General features: G+C 42.7%; 1 protein-coding gene across 4 annotated transcripts in view; it reads left to right on the top strand.

The window, feature by feature from the left end:
* The window catches only part of MAPKAP1 (MAPK associated protein 1), a 102,219-nt gene extending 76,581 nt beyond the window's left edge, over nt 1-25,638 (top strand). For all 4 annotated transcript variants that reach the window (XM_084493693.1, XM_084493690.1, XM_084493691.1 and 1 more), the window contains 4 exons: nt 6,768-6,908; nt 11,945-12,082; nt 23,084-23,181; nt 25,022-25,638. In XM_084493693.1, coding sequence (XP_084349819.1) covers nt 6,768-6,908; nt 11,945-12,082; nt 23,084-23,181; nt 25,022-25,147 — 503 coding nt within the window. In that variant the 3' untranslated portion in view covers nt 25,148-25,638. The remainder of the gene's footprint in view (nt 1-6,767; nt 6,909-11,944; nt 12,083-23,083; nt 23,182-25,021) is intronic.
* The last annotated feature ends 213 nt before the right edge of the window (nt 25,639-25,851 follow it).

Below are 25,851 nucleotides of genomic sequence, written 5' to 3' on the forward strand. Positions count from 1 at the left end.
GTTCTTGTGCAGCAGCCACTGGCCTTCTAGGCTAGGCAGCACACACACATGAACACAAGCTTCTGTGCAGAAGACAGCTTAGGAAGGGTGCAAGATAGATCCCTGAGGCTGTAGAGTCAAAAGTACTGTTAATTCGTGAGCTGTCCTGGCCTGTGTTAAGCAAATCATCAGAGCTCTTCCAAGATTGTGGCCTGGAGCCCCTGCTGGGACAGGGGTTACCACTAGCTGGACGTGCCTGGGGCCGAGCCTCGACAGCCTCCCTGTGCTGCCTTCTCGTCAGGCTGCTGCAGCGTCATTATGCAGGTAGTGGGTGAGTGGCTTTTTGTCCTCCGCGTGGGTTTTGTGTGTGTTTGAAAGTGAAGGCAAAACAGACATTTTGGGCAGTTCAAAAGCAAGTCACTGTTTTGGTTTGCTTGGTGCTGACAGTACTCTAGGCAAAATAATAAATGTTTGCACCTTCTCTGCCATGCTGTAACTGAGCATTCTCTGAACTGACACCAAACTCCAATAAAGAACGCAGGAGAAGTCTTCTGCTTACAGTTTCTCCCCCCAAAAGTGCGTGAACTTCAAGTCATCTTCCATTGTCCCTGCTCAGGATATATGGGAAACACCCGTGCAGTGAACTCTCTACAGACGTACATATTCAAGGACAGTGCAGGATGTAAGATCAGTCATAATTCATGCGTTGTACATAGCCTAGTTTCCCCTACGCAAACTGAAAAACTAGATTTTGTAGTGCTTAAGGAGCTATCTTTTGACATGGCATTAAATGGAAATAATAACAATGTTGTGCTGTAAAGAAATAACTTGAAAATTGTAACATCAAAATGAAATATTTTGTGCATTTTGTTTTTATTTAAATTATTTTAGTTAAAATATGCCACTTAGGAAAAAAACTGTTACATTAACTATTTTTTAAAATGCACTCTTCATAGTCTCATACCATAAATTAATATAATATATACACATATATAAGATGCCAAACATATACTAGTAGAATAGCTGCCATCTTCCGTTAGGCAAACAGAAAGTTTATATTTCCATGTACTAAATGAAACAGAAAACTTTCCATTATTAAAAATATACATGGAGAAATCTTCTACCTATCCAACTTTTACTAATAGCATTCAAACTAACAAACTGCTTCCAATATTTAGAACTATTTAACTTGCACTAAGATTTATCTTTAAACTAAAAGCTTGCACTTTGTAATGTGAAATGCTTTTATGCGTAGTAACAAAGTATTCATGGCTAATTTAGTTTTGTACTTGCCATCTTACTTCTGGAAAGTTCTTCTTTCTCATTTTATCATTAGATAGTAATTAGTATTCAAGGGAAATTGGTCTTAATATATTAAAATTGGTTTAGTGCCTTTAGACCTGTACCAAAGCCAATGTCTTATTGGAAAATGTAATTGGGGCCTCTGTGTATGTAATTAATTGTATAACAATTAAGAACTTTCATTAAGCAGTATATAGTACATTAAGTAATAAGGGGACATTTCTGCAATGGAGTTAACTTTATGTGTTGTTGTTTTATCAAGAAAATACAGAAAATTATTTTGTTCTCGAATATGATCTTCTTAAATATTTTAAGAAACTGCTACATGCAGCATTTCTGTATTGTGATATTACTAAGTCATTTTTACATATCTCTACTGCTTACAAGAGTCCCTTTTGGATAGGACTTACTGTTTCAGCTTTCTAACTTAAGTTCAGGCTCATGCTTCTGGTCCCTGCCGTTTTATTACTGCTCATCTCTTTCAGCATTTGAAAATCAGGAATTTCTGTTAGGAGAGCTGACCAAGTTACAGATGTAGCTCAGTATTTCCTAATAATTCAAGTATATGAACAAAAGTACAACCTCTACACTCAACCTGGTTTTAAAACACAGCTCTGCTGTTTCCAGACTGGAAAATATGTGAATTTTCTGAATGACCGTCAAATGGAGACTGTGAAATCAGTTCCATGACTCTGACTTCCAAAGCACCACAGTGGCCATCTTAAAGTGTAGGATTACGTAGTGCTTGATACTGCTTTTGCTTTTTATTCAATTTCTGCAGGCAGAAAGCACCGCTCATACTTTCTTAAGGTCTGTGATTTGACGTTTTGTGTGACTGTGCTACACAAGCAGTCTGAGCAGAGATGAGAACAGGCCAGCCCTGGCTGGGAAGTCCCCTTCCTCCTCTGGATGGAGATGAGAGAGCTGATACGGATAAACAAACGGACACACAGCTGCACGGAATGCTTATGCCTGTATAGGATGTTCCTCTGTCCAGCACCATAAGTCCTCACAGTGTAACTTCATTTTTAGGGATTTCAAAACAATTTCTGTGAGAATAACATCAACTGCACAGTGTCTGCAGTTCTCTCCAGGAGATGTCTGAAAACACAGGCTCACCTGAACCAGGCCTACCTTACTGTTACCTGCGTTGCGCTTAGAATTCAGCACCGTGGGTCACCCTGCACTCTGCATGTACAGCCCCAGGCACGCCAGGCTGCTGGCAGGTGCTGCTGAGTACAAACTGTATGAATACAGCTCTTAATGAATAAAGGTGGTGGGAGGCTGGCCTCAGAAGGTGTCCTGGTGGCACCCATCATAGTGCTGAAGCCTTGGTGGCTGTGCAGGGTGGGCAGGCAGCAGGCACCGGCTGTGCTGACCTGCAGGCAGCTCCTGTGCCCACCAGAGCTTCAGCCCCCTTCTGGCTCCAGGCACATGCTCTGCAGGCAGGGTGGATCTGTCAGGATGCTGGAAAATAAATCATGACAGTTCTTGTTTAGCTGTCATGTGTTGCTCTGTCCCTGGCTTGGGGACCAGCGGCAGAACCACACACTTCCTCTGGGCTGCTCTTTCTCTGCTCTCCCTTCATGGAGTTTCTACCCTGCTTCTCCAGTAATTAAACCCCTGTGATGGGCTCAGGGGGCTGCCTGCCTCTCAGCTGAGCTTTGCAGTTCAGGCAGGTTCTTACCTCAAGCCTTGTCTATCCCACAAACAACTTCAGCTTTTTTTGCTTTTTTTTTTTTTTTTCTTTCACAAAGTAAATCTTCTTTGATTAGGTAAGCTATTAGCAAAATGCAGAGGTCGTTACAAAGTGAATCTCCGTGTCCTCTGCAAGCCCTGATGTGAAGGAGTCTGTTTCTGGCATAGGGATCTGCTCCACCCAGGACAGAGTGGCCTCTGCCTTCAGAGCCAAATTGCTGGATCGGCTCTTGGGCTAAATAATAGTCCTGGAGCATCCACTTTACTTGATTGTCTTCCCAAGCAGAAGCTTTTACATTCAAAAGCCACAGTGTGATCTCCATTACAAATACCCTGACAGGCCTGTAAATATTTGACAGGTTTATTCACAGCTGCTTGCATGTGGAAAATATTTTTACGATTTTTCCCCCAATCAGCTGGTGGAGATGGCTCTTTTCTCCTTGCTGAATTCCGGCAGTCTCGCAGACATCCTCACAGAGCTGCGGGGTGAGAGCAATATGCCAAGCTCTGCAGTCAGGTTTTTCCCTGCAGGGCATTTCTCTCTGTTGTTACTGATATTACTGCTATTATCCAGTGCACCCTCAGGGGTCTGAGTGTCTTGCCATCTTTAGACAGATGATCTGTTTTGATGGTGGAGTTCCTGGCTCCTCTCCCAAGAGCAGCAACTGTAGAAATTCTGTAAACCTGAATCCATTCACAAAGCTTCATAAAACAAAATCAGCAGAGGTTATGTGATACGCAGAGGATCTGAGATGCTTCCAGTGCAAAAGCCCACTGTTCAGCTTGCTTCAGCTGCAGCAGTTCATACTCCAGCAATTTTACACACTGCCAAGGTGTTCACGTTTTCAGTTGTGGTGACAGTTTTTTCCCCTGGATATGATCTGGCAGGTCGCTAATTTGCTTTCTAATACTTTTAATTTGGGTGTACGCAATCTGAGAAGACAGCCTCAGAAAAGCCATGTAAGGTGGACATTAAGCCTTCCATTTCAACAGTAACTAAATGCAGGCAGCGAGGTTAGGGACAGTTTGAGGCAAGCAGGGAACTGGGAATGCAGAGGCAGTGGAACCTGGCAGAGGTTTCTTGTGTGTCTTCATCTTTATCAAGTGATTTAAGAACATTTCACAGGAGATGTAGGGATGAGGTTAACATGTTCTTTCTGTTGTTTCTGAATTTCTGATTGCTGCCAGTTTAGTGCATCGGTTGGTGCTAAAGCTTCTTGTAATAGCACCGTACTTGAAAAACAGCAGTATAAAATACTGTCCGTTCTGGGAGAGGTGAGTCTCCATATCCCCCATTAAAACACGGGCTTGCTTTGGGAGATGACGGCGGGGAGCGCACAGTGCACCGCGGTGTTGGAAATGTCTCAGGAGAGGAGGCCTCTCCCTTTCATGGGGCAGCGTTTCGTTAGGGGCAGCATTAATTACCTGCCTGCACTCGCTGGGAGCAAAGCAGTGAGGGGGCTCCCCAGGGTTCCTCCCATACAGCCCTGCTGGCTGTGACCCTGCTGCACTATTTGGGTTCGTGACAGCTTCTGGGTGTCCCCTGTCACCTTGTCCCCACGTCCCCGGTTCGTAATCCCCCAGGGGTGTGGAGGTGCCCAGGCACCCAGCCACGAGCTGTGCAGTGTAACAGCCTGGTCCCGCTGCTCTGCGGTGCATGGCGCAGTGACAGGGGCAGGCTGCCTCCTCCGAGCTGCACCGCGCTCGCCTCGGCCCCTCGGGACCCCCCCTCCACTCCCACCCATCGGGGGCAGGTTTGCTTTCAGCTGCAGGCAGCCTGTGCCGGTGCAGTGCTCCTGCCTTGCTGTCAGGCACTGCCACGCCACCGTGTTTCAAGATGCTTTTAAGTGCACCAAAAAGTTTGACATATCTCAGTGTATCTTTGAAGTACTGCAGCATGAGAGTTTGACATGATACATTATGATAATCCATAGTATAGAGACATTAACACAGGGGTCTTTGACAAAATACATTGTAATGTCTCTGAAGGAGCCATTACAATTTATCTTGTCATTCCGGAGCATAGAGTGGTTGCAATGTTAAGATGGCTCTGCATAAATTCACATGTAGACTGTTTCATTTGATTTTTGGAATTTTTTCAAGTCGAATGGCCCAGCCCAATTTGTCGCTTAACCCTTCTGTGTCCCCCCTTCCCCTAAGATGCGTTCCCGTCCGTGTTTCAGGAGCGGTGCTACGGGCGGCAAGGAGCACGCATCAATCTCGCCCGCTCTCCTGTGGGCAGGATGGAAAGCTTATGTGACTAATGTCTATGAAATGTGAATCTTCTGCTGTGTGCTTTCAACATGTATTTTGACTCATTTAACAGCAAATGCTAACCTTACTTTAATGCAGACATGAATGATATTTATCACAAGCAGTGACATTTGTTACTGAATTAGCAAATAGGAAAGGGAACACTCTCAGCAAGCTGGGAAAATGCTCGCTGCTCGGGTGGGTTTTTTTCTTCTCTCTCCTACGTTTGTCCTGCTTATGGCCATACCTTGACAGCTTCCCTCGCTGAAGCAAATGGCTTGTAGTTCTGAAACTCTAAATTGCCCTGTTAAAAGGGAGCCTGCTTCTGAATCAACAGCGGGGATTTGAGCCAAGTGCCAGGGTTTTCCTCCGCTGGGAGCTGTTGCTTTTCCCAGCAAGCAGTCTCTGTGCTGTTAGGGCCCAAATACAGAAACTCACCCCAGCTCGGCTGTGAGCTGGGATCCCCCAGCGGGGCGGGGGTGTGCATGGCCAGAGTGCAAGGTCGGTGCGGGAAGCGTTGGTGCTGAGGCTGCTCGGGCTGCCTGTCTTCAACAAGTTCTTAGCCTGCTGTGCTGCAGCTTTAAGACCTGTACTAAAATTCCATCATCTCATCTTCCCATTATTAAAATTTCAGCAAAATATAAAGTTTTCATTAATCTCCTGCAGCAAATTTAGTACTCCGAACTGGCAGTTGATTCAGCTTTTAGGACTACATTAGCTGGGATATTAAACAAAACGTGTCATTCTTCAGTATCTTCTCTAAGAAGCTAAATCAGTTTTCAAACATATTTATACCACTTTATCTAACAGCATCGGAATGATCATTTAGAGCTGAGATGCTTTATTAGCAGCTGGCATAGAAATTACTTTGTGCAAAATTATATATCACATTATAGTAATGTTTAAATTGGTGTTAATCCAACATCATAAAATGCAAAAAATCTTTAAAGTGTGTTATATTTTTTCAGTAATTGGTATTTGGGCTTAATGAGATGTTACCTTTTATAAAGCCGGTACCTGCGGTAGTAATGAGAATACTAATCAGTAAATAAAGCACAGCGTCTGTACCACGGGCCTGAGGCAAGTGGCAGGGGCAGTGCCACTGCGGTGGGGTGCCCGTGTTACACCCGTATCGGGATGTGCTGAAATACAGGGAAATGGTAAAAGTGTGTGCGTTGAAGGTGCCTGAAAATCCTGCTGTGGCTGGGGACAGCATGTGCCAGGCAGAGGGGCTGGTGCCACGGGTGTCTCATGCCCCGTGAGAATCGGGCATCAGGGTGTTGCATTGCTTTTCAGGTGGGACGTGATTTGGTACTGCATTGTCTGTAATAAATTAGTGATTTTGTCTTTGGATGGAGGATGAGAGCTCCCTCCTCCCACAGACATGGGCCCTGAGCATTTTCTTCTTTCCTAAACGAATCAGCCAGTCCTCACGGTGCAAACCTTACTGCAGGTGTGCACAGACAGCTGTACGCTAGCTGCATCATATGCCGTGTTTTAAACCTCTTGTTCATTATTGTTGGTGTATTTTGCAGGTTCAAGAGGAGAAGAGATCTCGGAGGAGGACCCCCAGATCGATATAGCTACAGTTCAGGATATGCTCAGTAGCCACCATTACAAGTCCTTCAAAGTCAGCATGATCCATAGGCTTCGATTCACCACTGATGTTCAGTTAGGTAAATCAATCCGTACTAAAGCGCTTAGGAAAATGGAGTGGTTCAAACCTTTGGCCATCTCTAATAGCTAACTGTCCATCTCAGACGTTTTTAAAGCAGTCATTATTATGTTGGTCTATTTTATCATGGAGCACATCACTTGAATATGTTGCTAGCATTTCAGCAGTTAAAAAAATTGCTTTTAGTTGAAAACACTTCTGTATTTTTATTATCCGCCATCAGCTAGCACATGTTTCTTCTGAAAGAAGGCCATTACTTAATGACCCCATCTCTCTCTCTCTCTCTTTTTTTTTTTTTTTTTTTTTTTATTATAAATCTGGGATTCCTAATAGAAAGCTTCTTGCCAACTGTTTTGTTATTTTTAAATAAGGCTATGCAAAATTAGGAATTAAGATGTTTTTTCTTTTCTGAGACTGAAAATTTTAATGACCAGGTAGAAATTTGAGGTGAAACAAGGTACAAGTAGCATTCTCTAAAGGCTTTATACTGTCCTTATTAGCTTTCTGAATGCTTTTGAAAATCTGAAGGCCAAGGGATGACAGAATCTTGAATTATAAAAGCCCCATTACTGTTTTAAAATGATTGAATGGCTTTTTATCTTTGTGTTTAAATTGTGAAAATTTGATTAATGATGCATTGGTAGGTGACCTGTGACATTCCTGCAAATACCTTCCATAAAGAAATGATTCGGCAGTAAGATATTAAGTGCTGTAATGTTTACAAAATATGTTTATTCTTGATAATTCAGTAGAACTGCTAAATTTAAGCTATAGCATTATCTGTATTGTTGTCTTTACAATCTCTTTGTTCTTCCGTTCTTAAGCAGATATAAAAGTATATGTCTCCAAAATTTGCACGTAAGAGGCTTTCTAGTTTTATTGTGAACTGTCTTGTTAAGGAAGGATTTATATGCTGGTGTTGAAGCAGGACAGCACTGGGCATGTTTTCTGCTTTTGAGTAAACTATCTGGGTGTGATAGTTTGCTCGCAGTGAAGTTTGACTCACTGTATCTGGAATCTGTCAGAAATGAGAGCCTGAAAAGGTCATGACAGATCACTAAAGATAAATGGTTAAGGGAGAGTAGCTGTTAAATGAAACAAATGGCTTAACTTGTTTGGTAGTGAAGGAGCTGACCCTGTCCAGTAGTGTAAGGACCATAAAAATTCCCTTTTTATAAAATCCTGCAAACATGTATTTTTTTGTTGACAGTACAGTGACAATGGGATTTTTCTGTTCTAATTATTGTGTAAATATCAAAGAAATCCCAGCGAGGTATTCGAAGTTTGGGCAAATGGGCAGCATCAAAGCTTCTAAATAAAGTTGAAATAATTGTATATTGTTGTTTTTTCTCACGGATGTTTTTAAGATATTAAAGGAGCAATGCTGATAAAATAAACACTGAGGTGCTATTTGCAGTAGTGCTGCAGAGTGTCACCGTGTTAATCTTGTGCAAGTGACAGACTGCTCCATGCAATCTGAAATGTAAAATATATATATATATATATATATATAAATTTCTCATCAGTAACTATGGTTTTGGAGATACTCTGTGTTGTTTTAGTGATGGTCAGTTACAGAGACTTTTCTCCGAGCAGTTTTGTGTGTCATTAGTTCTATGTAGCAGCCGTGGCAAAGCGACAGTTTTTCTAGAGAATTTGATCTCATCGCCTTGCCCCCTCACTGGCAGCACTGATGGTCTGGTAGCAGCACAGGAATGTATTGGCTGTCTGGCTAGCCGTTTGATGGTTGCACTGAAAATATCCATGTGGTTTTGGGAAAAGAGTCCCAGTTTCATAGGCTGAACACAGAAGAACGTTTAAGTGCATGCAAATATTTACTTTATTTGAATAGGTTCTGTACTGTATTTTATTTTACTTGCACAGAACAAGTAGCAATAACGTGAGCTGTTTGTGAATTGGTGTTTGCATAGAGGTACTTTCTGAAATGTTTTTAGCTGTTTGAGTACTGTTTATTGAATTTGAGGCAAGATTTCCTGAAAATATCAGAATAAGCTCAGTTGTCTGTACACTGTGCATAGCTCTTGGTAGAAAACAGAGATACGTAAATGACAAGGGGAGGAATGACCCTTTTGAGTGATGTTTTTATTACAGCTGAAAGCTTTAGCCGTGGCAGTTTAAGGTCTGGGTTTTTATGTTTTAGCTAATGTTACGGTGTAATACACATACAGCAGTGTTCCCGACATCTTTACAAAGGCTCAGTCATGTTGTGAAGGCACAAGACGTATTTGCTTATGTACTACATTAGCAAAACTAAAAGAAGCATGTTGTCTTGGAAAACTGCTGCCGGAAAGTATTTCAGAAGGGGCGGGGGACAGTTGCAGACCCCCACAAGGGAAGCAGGAACAGAGCAGTGTTACTGGACTACTACAGTGATGACATTTCTTTTGCTAAAATGAATGAATAAAAAAATAGTAGAGGGAGCATTTTTACTTGTTTTCTGAGTGTGACTAATTTGTGCTGTGATACCAAGACTGTAGAAGCCACATATATAATACTGTTTTGATTTTAGGTTTCAATGCATACAGATTGCGAAAACAATAACACAGAAAAGACAACATTCTTTGTCAATGTGCTCTTTGGATGTGTGTGAGCTTAAGCCAGTGATGTCGAGATACAGAAATAATGGATGAAGTATACAGCAACAATTTGCAGATAAAAATAATAGAAGTTAAAGTGTATTTTACATGATAAAAAAAAGATGAAAGAGGAGGAAGTCTGTTACATCTGAGATGGGTACAAAATCCATGCTTGGTGAAGTAGCCTCTGCAGAAAAGATTGATGCAATGGGGAGTGACCTTGGCTTGGAGCAGGAGCTGGTGATGTATGTATGAGCATCTCTCTGCTAAATGGACCCAGATTTGTAGCACTAATATACATGGAAGCCCAGAACCAAACTCAGGATGGCAATAAATCAACAGCCACTTTGGGTGTCATTTCTGGTTTATATTCCACTATTGTTCTATCACTTTAATTCATGTCACTATCATCTGTTCATCTGGAACAGTTTTATATAATTTTCCAGTGGAGTTACCTGACAAATCCTATCAAATTAACAAGGTGCATTAACAATATTGACTGACTGTGAATTCTGAAGTTACAGGACCGTACTGTGAAAATTTTTAAAGGATATTTTCCGGGGTGATTTTTTTTTTTTTTAAGAAAGGTGTAGGGAACAAACCTCGCACACAAAGAATTTGCACATTTATTTTTAGAACTTGCTTTGACTTCTTTCATCGAGGAAATAAGAACATAAGAATTTTCCTTAAACTACAGAAAATCCCATTTTGAATAATTAGCCACTACAGTGAAACAATAAAGCTGATTTTAAATAATCTGTCCAAAATAAAATTGCAAACCAAAATGAGCTCTGGTTACAACAACAGCCAGCTCACATTACCTAGTTCTAACAGCCCTTGTATTAACTGGGCTCTTGATACAATGCTTAATTGAAATGTGATATCTTTGATGTGACGTATGTTTAATGACAGAGTGCATTCTTGGATTAATAGAACAGGGGAGGGAGTTGGTGGCATTATTATCACCTGTCTTAGCAGGCAGGGTTAAAACGAAGGTTACCTTGTGTGCAGTGGAACGGACTGCAGCAAGAAGGCTGCTGTAAGCAGATGCTGCTTGCTGTCTGTATGCCTGGATTTTAGTTACATAAAGTACAAACGTGGTTTGCAGATTCTGCAGCAGTGACCAGACTTTAAGAAACATTGACTTAATTTTGGAGGGCTTGAGAGAGTTGTCTTGAGTGTGGCATCTTATGTTTGTTTTGTCACATCTCTTAAAAGTTAAATCATCAGCTCCTTTTAGTTTTCTTGTGCTTCAGACAAGCCAAATATAATGTATTGAAAAACACCATTGTCAAAAGCCTCAAGAGGGAAAGGTTCTTTCTGCCATTCTTCCAGAGGTGCAGAAGTGAAATTTAAATACTTTTTTTCCTGTGCTACTTCCTTTTTGCCGCTGCATCATGAGCTCCACCAGTAAGCCGTGACTTGAGAAATGTAATTATTTTTAAGGTTCCACACATCCTGGTGTAAAAAGCAGACTGAGAAGTTTGTTCAGCCATGTCAACAGACACTATGCAGTGAGCTTCTGTTCGCCAGTGCGGCGTAGCAGGACGTTTGCTTTGTACCACCGTGATGAGAACTGCTGTAAATTGCAGGGAGCATCCTGGGGCAGGTTCCAGCACACGGGTAGCTTTCAGCCTGCTCGTGCAGCATCCCACTGGAAAAACATTCCTTTCATGAGCTCGAGAGAGACATGCAGAGGGATAATAGGGTAGGAATTTTCTGCACTCCCTCACAAAAGGTCTGCTGTATGATTCTGCGCGTGGAAGCACGCCGTGTATCCAGGTCAGCCTACACACAGCAGGAGCGAAGCCGGAGCCATCTGGGGAAGCCCGTGTTCAGAGACAGGGCCCGGTGCCCGTGCCAGGAGCTACTCAGATCCTCAGCTTGCTTTCAAAGCAGCCTAATTAGAGCTGGCTTTAGGATGCCAGCAGTGTAAAAACGCACAAGATCTCTGGGACTGGGCGCCTTTGTTTATGATTATCTGGTTAACACAAAGACAGTTCCTGTAACACCACAGATGTGTGTTGTCCTCTCGTATAGATTTTACAGTACAGGAGATAGAACAGTGACGTTGTGTGATAGTGTCTCCTACATATAATAGTGATGATGGAAAAAGTAGCAGTATCTTTGTATAAATCTTGCAGTTTGTGTAGCTGCTGTTTCCGGAGGAGCTCTGTGTGTGTTGAGAAAAATTTTTTCTGGGATGTTTTTTTTTCTCATTGGTATGCTTATTTCCAAGCAAGGCAGGGGAATAAAATGCAGATTATCAATGCACTTTGATAATCATTTGCTTTTGGTTTCAAAAGCTCCTGTGCTTTCAAAAAGCCCAAACGGGCAATATACCTTCATCCCATTTAAGATTTATAAAGTGTGTCAAATGACTGATACGAAATCACTTAAAAAGATCACTATTGTGGCTCTCTATCCTTTCTCATCTCAGGTATTTCTGGAGACAAGGTAGAGATAGACCCTGTTACTAATCAGAAGGCCAGCACTAAGTTTTGGATTAAGCAGAAACCCATTTCAATCGATTCTGAACTCCTCTGTGCCTGTGACCTTGCGGAAGAAAAAAGCCCAAGTGAGTAGTCCTTTTTATTTATGTTCTCTCTTCTCTCCCTCTCTGTATGTGCTAGATGCCCAAAGAATTATTGCTACCATGTCCTTTCCTTTTATAGGTGTATTTTATTCATTATAGGATGTTTTTAATCTGACTTGATTCTGTTGTAGAGAACATAACATAAACAGATACACATTTTATGAGTGTCCTTTAAATGCCGCTTGCAGCTAATGGCATCATTAAGAGTGTTTCTTGCCCACTATCAGTAGCTGCTAATATTGTCATACCAAGGAAACTGGTTTTTCCTAGCTGGTGTCTGGCCCCATAGCTCGGTAGTCAAATGTAGGTTTCCACATAATTGCTTTTTTTTTTTTTTTTTTTTAATTTCTTAATATCTGGAGAGGTTTTAAACAATTTCTCAGACACAACTGAGGATCTGAGACATACAGTAAGTATCAGCACAGTCTCCATTTGCTTCACTCGTGGCTGCAGGATCAGCAGAATTACGACATGCCACGCTGGGAGTCCTGTTTCAGAACATTGCCCATGCCTGGGCAGCAGTGATAGCTAAACCAGCTGGAGGATGCGTTGGATGTCCCAGTTCAACCGGTCTCCAAAAAAAGGGGGAAAAGATTGCTACCTTCAGAGTATAACTAAAAAGCTGGTGCTTTTGCTTATTGTATCAGTGGAGTAATGAGAGTCTAAATTTGTAAAATTTGTTTTAAAAAAGCAGGGCATGGGCCTGAGGGGAATTGGGCAATGTCCCCCTGTGGTGTCAAAATGTAACTATCTCCTGTCAAAAAGTAACTGCAGTTCTAAAGCTCAGATGGATTTTATTACACTTGCACTTGTGCAGGGTAGAGATGCTAAATATTAAGTACTTATCTGCAAGGTGACGGAGAGGGAGAATTATGTGATACATATTTACAGAGGTAATGATCTGTTGGATTCTTTTGGAAGAGTAAATTTATGGCTGCCACAGATTTTATCAGCAATTATTGAACTATATCCTTCTCCCCTTCATTACCCCTTCCTATTTCCATGCTCTTAGTCCAGTCACTGCCTTCCTTTTCTGTCTCTCCAGCAAGTCTTTATGGTCCTTGGGAAGGCATGATTCTGGGGAAGGACATCGCTAGTGACCAGGCAGTCCAAATGTAACGCTTGTCCTTACAGAGCTCCGAGGGAAGTGATCTAGCACAGCTCCATAACAGATAACTGGCAGTCAGCAAAGGCCACAGCAGAATCTGCAGTAGTACTTTTAAATACCTAAGTGCTTGATTTCCAGTTGCACCTCAGACCAATTTTTCTTATTAAAGGTGTAGTTTTGCACTTGTAACTACATCAACACCTCTGGTTTTGTAGCCATGTTTCGTTTCAATTGCAAATACTTGTGGTAAAATTGCGCCAACAAATGGGGCTGTGTTTGAAAATCCAGCCTCGAAAGTCAAGGTTTCCAGCTCACACTCCTGCTAACACACATACGTGAGACCTTCAGGCTGTCCTTGAATGCCTCTGGTGCTGTGTTGTGGAGGGGATGGGGGCTTGGCAGCCCCAGAGGCAGCCCCCACTCTTCTGGGAAAAGACCCTTGTATCCAAATGCAGCGACTGCCACCCCAGGGAGAAACAAGGGGCAGAACTTCAGCCCCAAGCGAAGTCTGCTGCCAGAAGGGCAGCGCCTTTCAGTGGAGACGATTAAATGAAGAATTGTGGTCACTTCTGAGAGGATTCTGACAGGTTATGACAAAGGCAATCTTTATGATACTGGGATTTTATTTACTTGTTTTCATGTGACCATTCATAAAGTTTTCATGTTAAGTAAGTGTTTGACATAGTTTCAAAAGGAGAAAATAATTCCCCCTGAAATCCACTGGCCTCCTCCAGATTCACCAAAGATGTTCCAAAAGTCATTATTTTGGGTCAGTAGGAGAGATTCTTAATGTGACATCTCAGAATGATGCATTTTGGGGAACTCTTAACAGCAGATCGGTATCTCTTGAATTTTAAATGGAAAAAAGTTATTTTAGTAGCATAAAGGAATGAAACTCACTGTATTTCACAAGTTTTGTCTGTGATTTTTATCAGCATAGTGATATATGTTTGTAGCAGAGTTTACATCAAAAATTATTCCTGGATCTTTCTTGAATGAATTATTGCAAAGAAAGAGAGGCTGAGTGAAGATAAGGTGTTTGAGTTCTGCAATATATTTTGTTTCCATGTTTTTATCTCTTGTAACACAAACATGCTCCATTTCATCTTTCAGAAGTGTTCTGCACATGTAACAGGGCTTGTACAGTTACACTGGGGGAAAACAGAGTGTGTATTTTATTAAATGACTGCATTCCCTAGACGTTAGCGACTGGGGCTATACTAAAGTTGGGTGCTGCTGTGCTGTGCTGACATGCTGTGTTTCTGAAGAGCAGGGAAGGAGCTTCTGGAGCCTCCAGTTATGGCTGGCCATGCTGTGTAGGGGCTGGGCAAGGGTCCTTGTGGAGGGCTGGTCACAGTACAGCTCAGTACAGCTGAAACTTCATGCAAAATTTGTTTACCTGCATGTGGTAATTAACACAGTTTAATATTCAGGTAGGTCTGACTTTCTGACTAACGAGATTTTAGAGGTTTTTACTGGTACTTGTCTACAGAAACATAAAAATAGACATTGTATATATATAGTGGGGGTGCTCATGCTTACTTTCAATTAAAGTTTTACCTGCAAAGACAGGTTTGTGCAGTGAAGCTTCAGTGACACTTGTGTGTTAAAGAACTTGACAACTTCATAGATCACGTGTTGTGAATATCTCCAGGAAGGCTCGAAGCCGAAGCTTTCCTTTGCTGCAGCAGGACTTGGAGCTGCACTTAGTGGAAATGGAGAATGGAAAGAGAAAGCTTTGGCATCTAATTTGTCATTGGTGGGGGTATCGTAGGCAGGAATGGCTGATGATTTTTGTTTGCCCTTGTAGTAGGCCCAGGTTAGAATTTGAATTTTTATTTGTAAATTAAATCAGACTCCCTGAATTTAGACAGAGGGAAGAGGTAATGGCCCTGCTGGCTCGATCAAATGCCATTAGAACCTGGAAACACTGCGTATAAAATCCTTGTTTAAATCAGGTTCAGTCTGATTATCACGAGAGATTCTGAATGTTTTGAATCTTGAAAGGAAGCATCCTATCATTGAGAAATAAGATTTAAACCTTAATAAAGTAGTTGTCATTTTTATAGCTGAAAAGAGCTTTGTATCTCAATTAAGTGTACATAATATAAAGTCTTAAGGAAGCAACATAATATGTTTAATACAATTATATCCCTTTGCAATAGTGTAATTTAAAGGAAATCTGATTCTGTTAATGTCTCTTACATTATTTGGACAAGGGAGAAACTTCAGTGTCACTAACCACTGCCTCTCCTACAAAGTGCACTGTGGACAAAGCGCGGCTGTGACCGCCGCGGTGTCGCTGTCCTTCTGAGGGCCAGGGTTACCAGCTTGCCTTGGCATCTGGCACTGGTGCTCACGGGGTTTAGCAGAGCTCAGGGGAGGCCTTTCAGTGGCACTGAGACTAATTGGTTGGGCAGACTTACAGTTTTCAAAATACATGAGTTTTTTTTCCATTAAGCGCATTTTATGACGGCTGCAGAAATCAGATTTATTTGATAATTTACTTGAAACATTGAAGAAATGTTCTCTGTGATCGTTTTTCTGTTTGTTTGTTTGTTTTGTGGATTTTCTTGTTTGGTTTGATTTTTTTTTAGTAAAGCATATACGTCTCAATTGCTTGGTCAAAATATCCTTAATATTAAGGGAGTCTAAACAAAGGTGTTCTGTAGGTCATGGAGTACATTGGTAACTTCAGTTTGTAATTTAATTGCCTGCTTTGCACCCTGCAGCTTAAGATTTCCTTTAAATTCTTATTCCATTGTTGCACTGGGGCTTAACAGAGTGTTAACCTGGTAATAGGCACAGGGCCTCCCCATTATATGTCTTGCTATCGAGCGGTTCTGCATGACTAGTTAAAAAAGATGGCAAGAAGATTAATGAAAGCCGCCTAGTACAGAAGGGGGTAGGTACCTTTGCAAGACTTCTAGCGAGGAGATATTAGAGCTGAACCAGAGCTTGGTTTTTTCTTTATCCTGTGACCTTTGAACCTGCCTTACTGTCGAGAGCTGCCAGCAGAGCCGACGTTTTGATTGATGTTGCAACACGAGTCAGTCTTTCCCATTGAATTCCACATCTGCACGAAAATAGCTTTTCTAGCAGTATTCATACTGGCTGTAAGTGATAGCCAAAGTGATGGCTGAAATGCTTTTATGTAGTTTTCATTTAAAGCTAAAGGTATGTGATGTTTTAATTCAGTATCAGGTTCCTCCAGATTATGCACATTGGGTAATACTAATTTAATGAATTTGTTATTGGATTGTGAAAGGACTAAAAACGTACAGAATGTGTTGGGAAGGCATGGATTCCTGCTGCTCAGGGATCTTAAATAAAGATGTTGCATGTTTGTTCATAGCCCTGCAGTGGAGCCAGAGCAAAGAGCCAGCAATTATCCAGGCACTGTGCAAATGGTGCACAAAATATTGTGCGGTAGTTCCTAATATTAATGCTCCTGCTGTGAACAACGCAGTCTGGGAAATAATAGAAGAAAAATCATACTTGATAGAAGCCTAATCACAGATTCTGGTCAAAGGATAAAAAATAGATTCAGCAGAGAAAATGTTACCAAGACTCAGGCGTGGAGTGAAAGAAATCTCAAGGTATGCAACAGAAAGAAACGAGCCCAAATGCGTGTGGACGTGTTGTTTGCAGAGTGGCTAAATGCCTCAAAGGGAAGGGAGCAAAGTCACAGATGGTGCTTGGTTTTGTCGTATTTTCCATTTTCTGTGGCAGGCTCAGGACTGTGCCCAGGTTGTTGGCGGCCAGCTTGAGCCCTGGCAAAAGGGCAGAGCTGTTGGAGACGTGCGAGCAGCCGTCCGTGGTCTGCGCTGTGCCGTGCCGGGAGCTGCTCTGCCTTTCCTCTAGCACTGGAGCTGGCCACTCAGCCGTGTGCATTTGGCACCGATTCGTACAATTTACACCCCGGAGAAGCAGCTGGCAGCAAGGGAGGCTTGAAGGAACAGCTTCGGCTTGGTGACCGCTTCAGTGTCAGTGTCCACTGCCAGTGGCTTGGAGGCAAGGGCTGCTCCTGCCTGGTGCCATACACAAGGGTGGCTGCAACTTATTAAAAACATCCACCAGTGAGTAGCCTCCTCATAAAAGTACTCTGGAGCACTATCAGGAGCGTGCATTGCCTCATCCTTTTAACAAATATGTTTTGTAGCCCTATTAAAAGGGGTCTTCATCTATCCTGTCAAAGCTATTCTGCTGGGGTTTTTTAGTTTAATTACACTATCCAATTAAAACTCCTTGCTGCATTTTGATTCGCTTCTCCTTGGGCTTGAGTGGATATGACATTTACAAGGCTCGCCTTTCAAGCAGACAATAGCGTGATTGATGAGGTGCAGACGCAATGAAGGAGGCGATTGCCATGTGGAAACACTGCTTAGTGCATTTTGATTTATTTATCATCTTTTTTCCAAAACAAGGTTGCTGGTGAAAAGGTTTTGGGCAAGCCTGAGTTCCACCTTGATTTTCACCATTCTTGCAAAAATCTTTATTAGTATTTTGCCTTTGGTAATAATTCAATGAAGAAACAAAAGGTTTCAGGAAAAAAAATCCAGAAGTGTGAATAGTTACTATAGTTTGACATAAAAGTGGTCTTTTACAGGACATCTAGAAACAAGACATGCACTAATAGCAATGTTTTACAATAAGCTTATAGCAGGATATAAAGACCTGACTTGTGGGACAAGTGTTCCTGAAATACGCTGCTCCCTGAGAATGGAGCAGGGCAGCAGGGCAGCAGCTTTCTTTTCATCACATCCATAACATTTGTTCCCACTTCAGTAACGCCTGGTCTCAACTCCACGTTTTTTCCAGTGATGTTGGTGGGGTCAGCATTTCATCCATAACTTCGGCTGCATTTGCTACCTGTGGAGGAGAAATCTCCTCCAAACAATGCACCTCTTGGGTGAGGATGGCTGGTGTGAAGTAGGCATAACCCGCCTTCATGCCCAGATTCCTGTCCAGTCTCCATCGCTGGCAGAGCCGGTGCTGTGTCCCTGGCAATCCAGCCACCGCTGTGCAGCAGCTTGTGACATCCCCCTGAAAGAAAACATCTGAGTTTTTGTGTTCATTAGGGGTTGTCAGGTTCGGTGTTTTGATGGCAGTGCAACACGTGCATTTTTGTAGGACCTTCAGGCCCTGTCCCAGGGTCACGGCATCATTTTTTGACATAGCACATATGGATTTAAAACAACAGGGTCCCTCCCCAAAGCTTTAGAGTATATACCTCAGGGGTTGATGAACAGACATGCCCCCATTTCATACCACATTTAGCTAAACTTGTCTCTGTACAGAAACATTGCTTGCCATGTATTTTATTTCCATGGTTCCCTGCCTGCTTACTAGTATATTTTTAAAGTCTTTGTAATCCCTTCCGAGTCTGTGAGAAGAGATTTCAAGGTTTGATACTGTGGTCACAATTTCCAAAGTGGTGAAAATGGTGATAATGTGAAATGATGCCCGTAAGTAGGTTTTTTTTTTCTTCATAGAGGTCTTTCTCTAGCTCTTTATTATATATTATAGATTATATTATATGTATCTTAATTGTTGATTTATACTTTAGGGCCCTGTAATGACAAAGCAATCATCAAGGTGTATTGAAATTTTAACATAAATTTGCATTTCCCTGTGTTTGTTTTCTGTTTTATTTGAATCATGAATATTCTTTTCATCCTTCATCTAATTAGTGATTTAATTCAGTACATACTGTTTTAAAGATTGGCACGAACAGAGGCTTTTGATACAGTCTGATTTTGGCAGAGATGGGAAAGGCAGAAGACAAACTATTCCTAGTCTTGGCAAGTTCAGTAAAGAAGTTGTCTTTTCCTGTGCAATTCCACATCCTTCCAGTGTTTTCCAGGCAAAAAAGTGTGGTTTTGAGATGCTGATAAAGAAAGTGCATTACTTCAGTTTAAAGGTGAAAATTTGTTTTCACCTGTATAAATTAAAGCACAGTGGAGCACAAAATTTTTGTGTATTTTCTGAGATAGAAATTTGCAGATTTACTAATGAGCATGTACATATATTTTAGTCAGTAATTCTGGAAACTTTTCTAGCAGTATTTCTCGTCTGCCTCATGTAAACACAAAACCAAATTGTGTGTGTTGGGGGGTGACGTGCAGCAGGGAGGCTGCAGTTTGCGCAAGCACTGTTTCACCAAACGCCGTGAGAAGGATAAGTTTCCAGCCATGACCAGTAGATTTGCGTGTGGCTGTGCCTCTGGGTTGGGAAGGATTACTGTTTATACCATAACTAGCCCCTTCCTTCACTTTTTTGTCAGTACAGTAATATTAAAAACCAGGAGATATGCCAAGCAATTAAGTTTAAGACATCGTGCTGACAGTGAGCTCTCCTCCTTTTCAGTGAATTAACATTTTCTATCTGAGTCTCTTGCATGCCTTTCTCCAGGTGTAACCACCTAGGAACCTGTTAGCATTCAAAGGTTAGGAAAGATTTGTCAAAATACGTCCAAAGGGCACCAGCGATAGGATGCCGTTTCCCTGCTGTCAGAGGGATGTCAGCGCCACAAGGCACGGCAGGAGCGCTGCAGGCGTGGGGCAGTGGCACAAGCAGGCTGGGGGAGCCCGCACGTCTTGGCTGCAGCGTGCGGGGCGAGGGGCCAAGCAGATGTTCCTGCAGGTGACACAGGGACACCCTCAGCATCTGGGATGCACCCGGGCTGTCCGGGCACCAGGGCACTCCCCTGGCGTAGCAGAGTTGGCTGCAGAGATCTGTTGAGCTCACACTGCACGCATGGCATCCGATAACAGATGACTTGCTATAATTTCACTTGCTTTTCTTCGATGTTTTATCAGATAAATGTATTTGAAAATAGCATGTATTTTCCATTGCAGAGCCAGTAAAATCGATAGCAAAATGCTGATTAATAGTTTCCCTGTTCAGTTCCCTCTTGCCACCAGCCGCTGCCACCTCGTCGGCAGGTGACTGTACCTGTATATGTACACACGTGCCTTTGTCCCGGGGCAGGGCAGTGACAGCTGCTGCAGCTGAACACTCGTGTTTCAGACAGACTGAAGGACACATTGTTCATGCAGCAGGCACTGCAGTGAAGTTGTTCGCAAAACATCTGCGTTTGTTTTAATTCTACCATCAAGTATGGCAGAAGCCACTTGAGCTACTGCTGTTTGTTGCCAGATATTCTTATATGGAAATATAAAACCATTGAAGTTCATATTGATCTCTGAATTGTCAAGGGTGGTGTTCTATTGGAAAGTGGTACATCACATATTTAAGCACTCTTGGAAATGGAAATCAATCTCACAATTCATAAATTCCATCTGGCTAGAACAGTAGCAGAGCAAAGTGCCAGTTATGATATCAATGAACTAATATTTCATGCTGTAAATAGTATAACATGGACATGGGAGCACATAAACATAATGCTATAATGGGGCTTTCTAAAGAAAAGTCCTTTTAGCTTCTTTCCACTAAATCACCTGGCAGGGTGTAGGACGTGTTCCGCGGGCTGTGCACAGCGGGGCAGGCGCCGCGCGCTCGGTCCCTGCGCGGGGGCAGCGCTGCCGTCCCCTGCCACGGCCGGGCAGCTCCGTGCCTCGGCCAGCACCTGCCCGAGAGGCAGAGCCCAGAGCAGCTTTTGTCATGGACGGGCAGCGGGCACGGACACTGTCCTCGGGTGTGCCGGGGCTGCGTGCAGGGGGCCACGAGCACAGCACTGGGCCCTCCGTGGGGCACGGGGAGCAGGGCGAGCTCTGCCTCCTGCCACAGGCTGCAGCAGAATTGTTATTGGCATCCGTTGCTCTAATTGTCATCAAAACAGCTGACTCTTTGCAATCCTAAAATAAGTCCTCAAAATAAAGTTCTGTGTTCTGCTTCTGTCAGCTGTATGAATACTTCTGCCAGAACAGAGGAGCAGATCACTGGGCTAGCGGAAAGTTGGGGATACTGGGGAGGGTTTTTTCACCAGGCATGACGAAGGCTGTGGTCTCACTTAAATTTTTGTATTAATATTTCATTCCGTGGCTCTCTGCCCCACCTCCACTTGGTGATGTATGGCCGAGCAGCAGACTGTCAGCACACCGGGTCTTTATTCTTTCCAGCTCTGGTGCAGGTTGTGTCTCTACCAGAAGGGGAGCGGGACTGCAAACCCAGCCCGGGCTCCCCCGTCTTGGTGAGGAACCCGCTGGGCAGCGAGCGGTGTCCCCAAAGGGGCTCCCAGGGGTAGGTGGCAGGGGACTGCAGCCCTCGTCCAGCAGGCAGCGGGGGCTCAGCTCCAGGTGCCCCCCGTCCCCCTGCCCTCCCCACCAGCAGAGCTGTCCCGGGGCCCGCAGCGCCTGCTCCCGGGGCAGGGAAGAGGGGAACGAGCGTCCGAGCCAGGGGAAGGGGTCCTCGTTCACACGCTCAGGAACCGCCAAGGAAACTTCCAAAACCAAATACAAAAAACCTCCCTTGGAATCCTCCAGACCATGTTTTGTGCGATTTTTATTTTATTTTGTAGCGCGTTCTGGAGCTGTGCGTTCAGGCGTCCAGGGGAAGCTGTCGTGGCGTGCCGGTGCCGTGCAGTGCTGTGTCATGTCTCCAGGAGCAGCCTTTCAGAATCGTAAAGATGCTGAATTCAGTCCCGAGCAGAAGTCGGGCGTGAATGCATTAACATACTGATTAGCTTGCAGCCAGGAATTCCCGCATTTTTAGTACCACCAAGGCATCATTTGTCAAGTGATTTAAAGGTTTTTTTTTACTATTATTATTAGCCAATTTTTCAATATAGAATTTATATTCCAGATTAGTGCATCATAATGGTGTTTAATTAACATGCCACAGTAAAATACGCACGTCTCAAATTTTCTGGCCACAGATCTGGGGCATATATCAGTCATTTTTTGGAAATCTGGAGAATTAGATAATGTAAATAAGATTTCAAATTAGCTTTCCTTCACGAAAGATGTGAATTTACAGTAATGTGGCTGTTACTTTATGGATTGCTAACTTTGACCTTTGAACTGAATAAATTATGTGAAAACTGGTGGAAAAGTATAATGTATAGAATATGCTTAATTTTAATTTTTGAAGCCATGAACGTCTGAACGAGTGAAGGATATTTTGCCTTCCTACATGTTTTGCATACAGAGCTTTCTGCTGAAGCCGTGCCTCCTGTCCTGCCTGCAGTGCTGGTAAAGGTCACCAGTTTCCATGCCATTCTCCAAAGGCAGCCACGGAGGCTGGCCTGGCTGTCATCAGATCGAGTCCATTTAATCACTTAAAACCTCCATTTGGGACTGAGCAGTGAAGCCTGCCAGCAAAGTGCTACACAGATAAAAATTACAGTTTTACTTTAATTTTGAGTGTTCTGCTTGTAGGAGGAGAGATGCTTAGTTTTGTAATATCGTCGCTGCATCCGTTTTGTATTTTACAGTGACATTTTTCCTTTGCCTTAAGCAACTTGAGTAGGTTTGGGTGTTGTTTTGGGGAAAGGATTTTAGAGTGATAATTCTGGGGTTAATTGACCTTTTATTTTAAATATAACACTTATCTTCTACATTTGACGATTATACAGTGAATAGTTACATAAAGTAGTTCTAATGTGGTAGTTTAACTGAAATATGGTCTTGGGCTGAATGGGAGCTAACTAGCCATTTGATAGATTTTTGCATTTCCTGCAGTGGGGATGTGATGGGAAAATGAACTTTATTGAATAGAGTTCAGCTGCTCCTGTAAGCCACCACTTGCCTTAAATTGAAATGACATGAGAAGCCTGTCAGCGTTTCATTACTTCCTTCTGTTGTGCTGATGGTATGCTAAGATCACCATCTGTGTTTTTCTTCTGTCAGGCACACAAGCTCTGCGGAAACTTTAGAGGAATATTCTGAGCATTTTTTTTCTTATCTTTGCAGGTCATGCAATATTTAAACTTACATATCTAAGCAATCATGACTACAAACACCTTTACTTTGAATCAGATGCTGCTACTGTCAATGAAATTGTACTGAAGGTGAGTATTAAATTTTAACGTGACCCAAAATTTGGAGTGTTTTACCGCTTGTTAGACATGGAAGTATTCGGGAGGTTCTAGAAATACACGGCTGGTGCAGTGCCTGAGGAGCACCGAGGTGCATCTCACTTAGCAGAGCGTGCCCAGTGTCTGTTACTGGCTTTTCAGGCAGCCGTGCAGGGCACTACCTGTCCTGTGTGCAGGGCTGCCTCTTGGACTCACTTTCAGTTTAGAGATGCCAATCTTCGGCTGAGTTTTATCAGAAGCCACCGAATTCCATTGTGTCTGGGCACCCTGCACCTTCAGACACGTGTCCAGGTCTGTGGGCTGTCCCGCTGGGTCTTGGCAGCCAGCGCCGGGGCTGCCCAGCGGTTGGGGCTGCCGCGGAGCCGTGCGCTGAAATAATCCCCAAGGATTACTTCAATCCGCCGGCCGATGTGGGGTTGGTGGCGCCAGCACCGGCTCACGCAGAGGGCAGGAGCTCTGCCAGGAGGGCACGTTGTTCGGGGCAAACGGGTTATTCCTCCCGCCCCGATCCTTTATCAGAGTTGTTTGCTTTCCTTGTAGCTCAGTGCAGAGACATACTGATTTACTTTCTGAAACAATTTTTCGTAACAATATTGGAAGATTAAATTTAATTTTCTGCAATCTAGGATTTTTTAGCAATTCAAAATTTTTAAAATAGTAATTTTTGCAATCTGTCCGTTATGTTTGCTTTTATCTTCTGTGTGAAGTTCAGAGGACCACTAAATAACTGACATATGGTAAAACATTTTTTATTAATAACACCGGTGAGTGTTCATTTGCTTTTACTTCTTCATGGATTGTTAGGACAAATTCTTTTGTTCCTACTTAACCCTAAATAAACCGTTGCAGTCTTCAGAACACATGACAGATCTGAGACTGTTCATATAAGAAGTCTAAAAAAGTTTTGCTATGAATAGCATGAATATTCAAGAGAGAAATATTATTGAACAGTACTTTTTTCTTAACTCACAAATTGTTTATACAGAATATTTTCTGGTTTCGTGCATAAGTTACCAGTTTATTTTCAATTCCATCAGCATTAAGAGATGCAGAGAAATCAGACTTTTCAAATTAGGCTTTTTACATGATCAAGTGAGAAAGACTGAGACTTTATTGACCATGAAAATTCCCTATATTTTTATGCCTTAAGCTGTAATATGCAATGAAAGTGAAACACTCTACAGTGCATAAAATTGTGCAAGTTTTAAGCCACAGCATATTAACCAGCTAATGGCAGACCAAAGGGCATTTTTATCTTTTTGATTCTTGCATTAACCTTCCATTAAAATTATCTATGTGATTATCACAAAGCACTGGAGATAATAAATTTAGGGAATAGCAGGCTTGTTAAATATCATTTAAAAATGCTTTCATCAAGTAAAATGTGCCAAAATACAGGGAAACGATGAGATTAGCTGAGTATGCAAACATCATAATGAAAGTATTATTTTTATTAAAGCTGATAAAATCTTTTATTGAAGCCCATTACTATATTAGACCAGCATTGTGGGTCTTCATGACTTCCTGCGTTCATCTGGAGGCTGGGTAAGGAGGGTTGGGTGAGCAGAGAGGGATGCTCAGCACCCAGCCCCCAGCCCGGGCACGGCCACGCTGCGCCCACCCAAGGAGCCCAGGAGGAAGAGCCAGGACGCAGCCCCATGCAGCAGGGGGCTTCTCCTGAAGCTCTGAGCTGTTTCTGCTGTATTTTTGCCATTTTTACTAACGCCTTGTTTAGGGGTATGAGGGTCTGTGCCCTCCCTGGGCTGCTCCATTGAAACAGCAAGGAAATGAAATATCACTTCGTGTCTTGCAGGTTAACTATATTCTAGAGTCACGAGCAAGTACAGCCAGAGCAGATTATTTTGCTCAGAAACAAAGAAAACTGAGCAGGAGAACAAGCTTTAGCTTCCAGAAGGAGAAGAAATCAGGACAGCAGTAACACCTGGCCTTGAGGAACGCCTGTCTGCCGAATTCGGAGGAGGAGACGCTCCATGCAGCCCGGGAAGGTGGGAGCCAGGACTGCGGTGCTCCGGCTGCCAACAGGCAGGAGCAGCCAGGAAAGAAATCTGAATTATCCCATCTCTCACGGTTGGAAGATTATCCCTCTTTGGTGATGGGAAGTCTCCCCTGTGACAAAAATAAAGAGCCATATCAGCCGGAAAGAAGACTGTTACGCTTCAGGTTCCTTTGATTAGAAATAAGAGAATGACGTAGACTGGCATCATTTAATTACTGTATTATGTACAATCACAAGAAGAGATGTGATTACATATTATTTCACAGCCTGGTTAAAATAAATTATATACATCTGTAATACACCCACGTACACACAGGTATTGCTTGTGACATGATCAAATTTCTAAAAACAAAATGTAGGACAAATGTATCCATTTTTACTATTAATAAACAGATGTAATCTTTTTCAAGGTCCATATGATGCACAGTTCTTTTGGGGGGAGGCTGCAGTCCCAGATGGTTACACTTCTGTTGCTAAAGTGCAGGAGGCAACCGTGAGCCAGGGAACAGCAGCCATTGCAGGGGATCTGATCTGTGAAGAAATGTTGAGACAGTCAGGTCTCTTTTGCTTCTTTTTTTTCAAAAATATTTTTCTTTAACTGTGCTTTTCAGCTTTGCATACGTTGT

The sequence above is a fragment of the Aythya ferina genome, assembly GCF_964211825.1.
Source record: "Aythya ferina genome assembly, chromosome: 20".
Classification (NCBI taxonomy): Eukaryota; Metazoa; Chordata; class Aves; order Anseriformes; family Anatidae; genus Aythya; species Aythya ferina.